Raw genomic sequence first — 9,172 nt, forward strand, 5'->3', positions numbered from 1 at the left:
GGATTTCCACCGCCGATGGGGCAGCAAGGTTCTGGAGTGGAGGCCGCGTACCGGAAAACGCAGCGTGGGACGTCCACCCACAAGGTGGACCGACGACATCATAAAGGTAGCAGGAAAGCGCTGGACGCAGGCCGCTACCAATCTAACATTAACATTTAGCATTGGGGGAGGCCTATGTTCAGCAGTGGACGTCCTTTGCCTGAGATGATGATGATGATGATGATGAAGGATTTCCACAACGACCGGTACCGTGCTGCCCGCATCCAGGTATTTCCCGCGACCCTCACCAGATCGTCGGTCCACCTAAGTGACCACACTACGTCTTCCGGCCCGTGGTCGCCACTCGAGAACTTTTCTTTCCTAGTGGCCATTAGCTCTACGAGCTATGGAGTCGCAAGTCGCGGGATTTAATTTTTAAATATTTTTTCTTCAGGCATTTTGAGCCCACTCTAAAATTCTAGAGTAGATTTTTGGAGTAGATTTTTGTTGATTTGGTGTTCAATTTATTAATATGCACAAAGAAGAAGGGCCAGTTGCCGGAAAAAAAATTGGCGATATAGCGACTTGGCCCGTGGATCAAGCTAAAAGTGGGCCAAGTCGTTGGAAGACTCGAACTGAGCTATGTGCCCGCCCACTGCCTGTATTTAAGCTCATAAAATCATAATAATATTATTATGAAATTATGAGCTTAAATTATCTTAAGTTAACACGTACATATTTAAACGGCGCGTAGTAGGGGCTTTGTTTGAGTTGGTGTTACTTATTATAAGAATTAATTAATATAACATTAATTTATTCTTTGTAACATCTATTTAACGTACGTGCGGTGACTTTGAAGGCATCCACGTGTCTCGTTAACTTCATGCTTTGAATCAATTTAATTAACACGAGTTTGAAAACTATTAATAGTTTGTAATAGTTTACCAGCATACATAGTTTTAGTATTATTAATAAGTAAACAACACGACGGCACATCGAGGTAAATATTGGGGTATCTTATGTAAAAAGACTATCTGACTGAGCGAATTTCGTATCTCCTATATTCATCCGATCAAGAATCTCATCATCATCATCATCTCAACCACAGGACGTCCACTGCTGAACATAGGCCTCCCCAATGCTTTCCATGTTGCCCGGTTGGAAGCGGCCAGCGTCCAGCGCCTTCCTGCTACCTTACCTAAAGGCGATGTGGTGAATTGTTTTATGCAATTTTTATGCGGTTTGAAAGTTTCTTCGTTGCGATGCATTTTACTAAATTTTAAAGGATCTAAGTTAAAACGGGACTATTCCCACCTCTTGTTCCCACTGCTGCAACTCCTGTGCAGCCAGGATCTACAGCTTGACCGCCAATAAAAACCCAACTAATGAAAGCAAATTTTGTCCCGGGGTTAAGTCATTGGAAGGATCCGCGACGAAATTAATCAGAAGAGAGACCCCTATCTAAGTTACTTATTATATTAAATACTAGCTTTCCGCCCGCGGCTTCGCCCGCGTGGAATTTTGTCTGTCACAGAAAAACTTTATCGCGCGCGTCCCTGTTTCAAAAACCGGGATAAAAACTATCCTATGTTCTTTCCCGGGACTCAAACTATCTCTATGCCAAATTTCATCAAAATCGGTTGCGAGGTTTAAGCGGGAAAGCGTAACAGACAGACAGACAGACAGACAGACAGACAGACAGACAGACAGAGTTACTTTCGCATTTATAATATTAGTTGGGATTCTACATTTCATAATGTGATCAGCTTCTGTGAAGGGGTGAAGGGAGAGCATGAGCTGTTAAGTTTCAGCCAAAGACTGCTGCTGGTCTAGACTCCTATTTTGTAAGATAAAGGCCTCCCCCAAGAATTACCACGACTGTTTCTGCACTGCCTGCATCCGATGTTTTCCTTAAACTACATAGTTTTAACAAATTCATTGATTTCTATTTACTTTTTACACAAATTAATTCTTTGTTTTATAGCTACTCATATTTTTGTGTCCGACAATTTATCACAATCCTATAGGCTACTTTTTCAACCGACTTCAAAAAAGGAGGAGGTTCTCAATTCGACCCGTATGTTTTTTTTTCTATGTTTGTTACGCGATAACTCCGCCAATTATGAACCGATTTGAACAAATCTTTTTTCGGCGTATAGGTAATACCTCAAGGGTGGTCCCATTTAAATTTAATAATAGAAAAAACAACCCCCAAGGGTGGAAAATTGAGGATGAACTTTTTTCTACGCAATATCTGCGCCGATTATAAATCAATTTGAACGATTATTTTTTTGTTGAATAGGTATTATCAAAAGGGTGGTTTCATGCGAATTTGAAGAAAATATTTCACCCCCAAGGGTGGAAAATTTTGGATGAACTTTTTTATACGCAATATTTTTAATTTTTATTTTTTTTTGTGTTCACGCATTTGAAGTCAGTTTTATTTTTTAAAAAAGTTAATTATTTCTCTACAGTATGCAAAATAGAAAAATGTAAAAGACACTCACCTGAAAGTATAATACGATCCTGCACATAGCTGTCCCGAAGAACCACGTTTCAGTCACGTCCCACAGCACAGTCGGGGGCAGGCATATCAGGATCACCATAAAGTCTGCCACTGCCAGGTTCACTATGAAATAGTTCGTCACCGTCCTCATACTGTGGTTCCTATACACTGCTATGCACACTAGCGCGTTCCCTATCAAGCCTATCACGAACACAATCGCGTGAGTCGCAATCAAAACCCACTCGTATGGGTGTGGGAATATGTATTCATTTAGCATCTCCATGTACGCTTCTTCCGTCATATTGCAATATTCTGGATCACCCACACACGGCTCTTCTGTGTAATTGAACATTTCGTAATCTGTTGTATCCTTTACTTCTTTATCAATGTCTTCTGATTTATTTTCCTTAGATTTATTAACAAGAATAAATTCAGATTCTGTTGAATCTTTTGTAACATTGTCAGATCTCTTAACTCTTAGATTGTATACATCTAGGTCTAAATTAATGTATCTATCTACAGGGTAATTTGTCAGGTCGCTTTTTCTTCTATTTCTAACTACGTTTGTGCAAAGACAGAAGTTCCATAAAAGAACCATGGTTAAGGTTGTGACATGCGATCGTGGTATACCCATGTTCTCTTCTGGTATCTACGTGTACATGCCTTGAAGATCTTGAAGAGGTTTTATTTGTATTCCGTTAACGGTCATTATTGTGTGGTCTCGGGTCTTCTGATAGCAGACTAGTGCGCCATCTGGAAAGAAAAGTGATGATGAGAAAACTTTGTTTGGTTCGTTATTTTTCACAATTTACACTTTCTGATTCAAATACATAGTTTATTCAGTACATAGGGCCTTTGTAGGGCACTTATACACGTCCCAAATATAGCTTGCCCTACCACTTTTTTTGATAGAATTTAGCAATGATAAATTCCTGATTGAAACCCCTGTTACATATTTTGTAAATTTCAAGTTGTAGGTTGAACTTGCTTGGATCTTTGTTGTTCATATAAATTTAAGCAGAAGTGAAAATAAACTAGAAATAAAGTATTCTTTTAATAACAGGTATATTTTTTTGAGTTTGTTAAAACATAAAATTAGTTAGAGAGCTTAGTTTCGGGTTAGTTAATAAAGATAAAAGCAATTTATTTCATTCATATCTTTAATCATCCGAACCAATCATAATTAGTCCAATCAAAGTAAATTACTTCAGTTACTTGGTAGTTTTCGTCTAAAAGCCCAGCTAATTCAAGGTTTAGGTTCGTATTTAATTTAACACAGCAATTATTATTCCAACTTAACCCTAGTGAATCGACAGTCATTAGTTTGTTAGTTAGTTTTTAGCTTAGGCACAAATTCAGTGATAATTGGATTTAGTAACGTTAAAGGTAATCCGCTTAGTTCTATAACATTTCGCAGCGTGGAAAAACTGTACGTTAATTATGTGGCTTTATGAACGTTGAATGGATAAATACCTACAGCTACTGTATTAACGGGACTATTCAAACCTCTCGTTCCCACCGCTGCAACTCCTGTGTAGTCAGGATCTACAGCTTGACCGCCAATAACCCAACCAGTGAAGGTCAAAGCCCCGGGGGAAAGTTAACTGTCATTGGACCCGCAACGAAGTTAACAGAAATATTATGGAAATGTAAATCAATAAATATTGTAACCTTATTATGTAAATTATGTGTGTAGCAATGAAGAAATCTGCCTCTCACTGAAAACTAAAGTCAAAGTCAAAATTTCTTTATTTGTTTAGACTAATAAATAGTTCTTACAAATCGTCATTTTGCTCTTAAGGAGCCTCTACATGTCTCATAATCTTTTTACCCTACCAGCGCTTTGAGACCAACATTTGGCAAGTGCTGAGAAGAAGCGCCGCAACAAACTCAATCACCACTGTCTGCCGGTTAATATTAATAATACTAAAACGAGAACACTTGCAAAGTTTACGCTCATAAAGTTGGTTTATTAAAACACTTGGTGGTAAAGTAGTACCTACTTAATAACTTTGAGAGCACAGCAACCTACCACAGAATGACGAATTTAAATGCTATGTTTTCATGGTAAGCTTTAAAATCTTAACTTTTTATGATCTATAGAGGTGATAATTCTCATTCACTCTCTTAACATGTATTATTTAAAATTTTGTTTAGATTATAATCTACTATTTCTAAAAAAATAAATGGCCAAGTGCGTGTCGTGCCACGCGCAGTGTAGGGTTCCATAGTTGTCTGTCGTTACCACAGTAAATTTCTTCATCTAAAGTCACTTTTAATATTTTCTTCTATCCCTTAGATTTTTATTAGTTAAGAAATTTTATAATACATGAGTTAAACGACTATTACTCTTAAACTAATATTTCTAAAAAGGAAAGATTTGATTGTTTGTGTTGAATAACCTACGAAACTACATATAAGAACGATTTGAAAGACTCTTTTACCATTAGAATTCAACGTTATCGCTGATAAATATAAGGTATACTCGTAGATTAGTTGACTCGTAGTCTGGGTTGCACTATCGTACTTTAACGTCAAAAGTCTGATAAACTCCATACAAAAAAACGTCGGTCACAGTTCAAGTCATGGTGATGGATAAAGACATTGTGTAAAGCCGCGGCCACGAGCTTGTTATACAAGTAAAAGTGATTTTCACGATACTTCTCTTATTCTCAAAGCATCTATAGATATACTTCTATACTATTATTATAAATGCGAAAATAACTCTGTCTGTCTGTCTCACTTTCAAGCCTAAACCACTGAACCGATTTTGATTAAATTTGGCATAGAGATAGTTTAAGTCCCGAGAAAGGACATAGGATAGTTTTTATCCCGGTTTTTGAAACGGGGACGCGCGTGATATAGTTTTTCTGTGACAGACAAAATTCCACGCGGGCGAAGCCGCGGGCGGAAAGCTAGTTATCATATATCTTAAGGCCGGGTAACAGAGAAAATGGCGAAAATGAGGTTTTCATTTTTCATTTTTGAGGTACTAAACAGTAAAATAAAAGGCTAAGATTTTTTTTGAGCATAGTTGAGGATATTTTCTAGGGCTATTAACGGATGGAAACACGATTTGATGAAGTTGACTCGATAGAATAAATTCCCAAAGTTACCTCTATTCGTTTTCTAATAATTGTTTTATTTTTAAAATAAGCGATTTGAGATTCTGTATCTTTTACTAAACTAAAGTTCAGAAATAACTTGAGGGCTTTTAACGGATGAAATTTTTATATTGCGTCTTATTTAGTTACTATGTTAAAAAATGTGGAAAAAATCGCCCATGACGGCTTGGACAATCTCAATCAGTCGCGCGGTGGCGCTTACGGAGGACGGTTAAGCCGGCGCAGAACTTCCAGAAGGTCGGGCGACGCCACGGCCACTTTGAACAGTGTTTACTTCTGCAGTTATATTTTATATTTATTCGATTCTAGAATATATTCCCAAAAAGTCTGAAAGGTGTTTTTATTTGTATCACTTGGATATGATTTCTATTAGAAAGTGTTGTGAGTGTGACGCTTGAAAGGAAGGAAGTCAACCTAACCTAACCAACTGCGTATTTCTATACTGTGTAGCTGGAAATTGTGGCGGGAGCTCTTTGACGCGCTGTTTTCGGCGAAGAATTGCGCGCGCAGATTTTGACAGCGCGAAATACCTACTTTAGAAGAAATACCAAGCCTTAACTTATCTAGGTACTCAATTACCGAACTCCATTGTCGCAGACTACTTGACATTCAAACAGTGATGTTTAATCAATGACCAATATGTCGGTGTCTCTTTACTATGGCGCGCTAATTGATGATGTTGACTCCGCATACAGATCTGATTAATTGCATTTTAGTAAGGGTTTCGTGTTAAGCAAATATAATGCGATATGATTGGTGGCGATCGCATGTCGATAAATAATAGAAATAGATTCAGTAGCCATTAAAATGTGTGTTGAGAAATCTTAACCTCTTGTTGTCTCATTTACACAAAACTATGAATTTTTTGAAAAAAAAAAAAAAAAAAAAGGCGGAAATCGAACTAAATCTAAGTAGCTCACATGGAAGAGCAGCCGCTGGGAAGCGAAAGGTCGTGGGTTCGATTCCTGCTTTAGGCAGTTCGATTTTTTCAAGTTTTTTATAATTTTCAAATTAGTTTGAGATGCAACTCTTAACGCAAAAAAAAATAACAAAATTATTTTTCTGATGAATCTCTTCTGTGACAAACTACGTAAGTGACCAATCATATTCCTACATTACCTAATTAATGTTTTAATTTCCATTAAAGTTTGTATATTTTCTTTTTAGTTTAGTTTTATGTAGAGCGCTTTCTCTGTCCATTTCTGTTATACTTTAATCACATGTATTTATGGTTTGAGCTAATTCGCCAAGTCGTCCAATATTTAACGAGTCTTGGTTACTGATTACAAATCGAATGGTTAATGTTGACACAGGCGTTTCTATGAATCTGTAATCAGATCTATACTAAAATTGTATGTGAAAGTTTGTGTGGATGGATATTCAAATTCAAATTCAAAATGTTGGTTTCTGCTTAGCTAAAAATATTGGAGTTTACAATGTTTATAGCTCAATTCAAGTATAGGCTAATTTAATTTATTATCTTGTTTGAAAACATTTCGATTACGTTACTTTTTGTCGAAGTCCACCAAAGCAAAAATAGCTATAACTATAGACCCTACTTGTTTGGCTAGCGCTCTTCCGAACACCCTGTATTTGCACTAAGAAAAATGCATGGCATCAATATGTGGGTAAGTAAACACACCTGGGTGCTATCTTACAACCTTGGACCTAGCCCGTCTATTGTCTTCCAGTAGTCAACACCTACAATGCGTTTCATCGATTTTGTAAATATAAAATCAACATTTTAGATTTTTTTCCTTGCGTATACCTACTACTTTAAAAACACAACACTGTTAAACTTAAACTACTTTAAATAAAAACTCACATAGAAAGAAGTAAATATACGATATAAGGGTTGTTTATTTTGAGCCAAGCTGGACCAAAACTTGGAACAATATTTGTGGTCGCACCACTGGCAGGAAGTGCCTGTAACGCTTGGCTGGCTCAGTAAATATACTATTTTAAAGCTAGAGGCTCTTGTTATCAAATATTTGCCAAATAGCAGCAAAACATTGGGGATTTTTGTTGGTAGTCATTATTGTGTGCAGAGCAAATGAAAACCGTCCGTTATGTTTATCTCAGAGAATTTGGATGTTTAATTTTATTTAATTTCATATGAACAGTTCTAGGGAATACCTCAAAGTGGACGTATAATGTTGTTGAACGTAATTCAAAACCATTTTAGACTTTAAGGCAAAATTTTGAAGTTTTTGAAAGGAGTTGTTGACGCCTGGGTAGCACCATCTTACTTTAAATCTAACAAACGTATACAAAAACACCGGTACTGTTATAGTCACGGTTAAAATGAGATTGCACTATGGTGTCACTCAGCCTAACGCCCGTGCCCCGTATTCACAAACAATGCTTGCTTAAGTGAAGCAGCAAATCGAGCGCACAGCTTTGAATAGAGCTCTGTGATTGGTTCGTGTGTCACCCTGTGCGTCCTCCCGCACTGTGAGACCTCATAGTAATGTTTGTGAATACGGGCGTACATCGATTTGATATCGGCTGATTCCTCGTAAAAAATAGAAGTCGACCAAAATATCGTCTGATAAATATTCCGTAATAAATAGTCTGCGTGGACTCTATTTACTTAATTACAGAAAATAACACTTTTACAACTGAAAATAAACTTGTTATGAGAAACATTACTTTATTTCGCAAAATGTGCTAACAGGCAACAACTCAAGGACAAATAAGGTCGGTTCGCCTATTGGTGTCCAACACCAATCAGATAAATAAGAGTCTTTCAGTAACTTGGCCCACTTTTAACTTGGTCCACGGGTCAAGTCGCTGGTTTTAATTTTTAAATAGTTTTTCTTCCAGTGGTTGATGTTTAATTAACAAATTAAACACCAAATCAAAAAATCTACTCTAGAATCTTAGAGGTGGTAGTTACTGGTAGAAAAACTATTTCAAAATTCAAACCTGCGGCTTGGCCCGTGGACCAAGCTAAAAGTGGGTCAAGTCACTGGAAGACTCGTAACTCAAACTTTATTTTGTAAAGATTGAATATCATGACCACCACAATTTATTTATTGCGCTAAAAACTTTTCAAGACTTATTACGAATTCATAGCTTTATAATTGAACACGAATGCTTTGTTCTCTGAAATTGGTTTATGTTCAGCGTAGGTAATTTATCGCAGTTTTAATTCTTTGTTAGTTTAATTTCCCTTTCGACAGCTAACCCTATTAAGGAGTCAGCTCACAAAATTAATTATGGACTGGATTAGTGATGGGCTTAGTCGATAATAACTATCGATCAAAGGGCTAAGTCGATTAAACAATTACTTAAAAATTTCAATAGATGGACCTATGATTTATTGTTTGTTTTGTGTAGGACTAACGGACCAAGTGGTTAGTAAAACTCATTTGTACCTACTTTGTTTGATTATAACGTCGCAACTTCGCAAGCCTAAGCAGTAATTTTGCTCTTCTGAACAATACAATATTACTTTTTATCTAATATCTTAAGGAACCTGGAATAACGCAAATAAAGACTTTTGATTTGATTTGAACAATATTTTTATGCACAATTTTTTGTCTATTTAATATCTCGT

At 36.7% G+C, this 9,172-nt stretch overlaps 1 protein-coding gene across 1 annotated transcript in view; it reads right to left on the minus strand.

The window, feature by feature from the left end:
- NGR-A5 (neuropeptide receptor A5) overlaps positions 1–3,232 on the minus strand; it is a 39,628-nt gene extending 36,396 nt beyond the window's left edge. Inside the window, exon 1 of the mRNA XM_028303406.1 lies at positions 2,487–3,232. Coding sequence (XP_028159207.1) covers positions 2,487–3,119 — 633 coding nt within the window. The 5' untranslated portion in view covers positions 3,120–3,232. The remainder of the gene's footprint in view (positions 1–2,486) is intronic.
- Positions 3,233–9,172: the final 5,940 nt, after the last annotated feature.

The sequence above is a fragment of the Ostrinia furnacalis genome, unplaced genomic scaffold (assembly GCF_004193835.3).
Source record: "Ostrinia furnacalis isolate ACB-3 unplaced genomic scaffold, ASM419383v2 OfSCF1234, whole genome shotgun sequence".
Classification (NCBI taxonomy): Eukaryota; Metazoa; Arthropoda; class Insecta; order Lepidoptera; family Crambidae; genus Ostrinia; species Ostrinia furnacalis.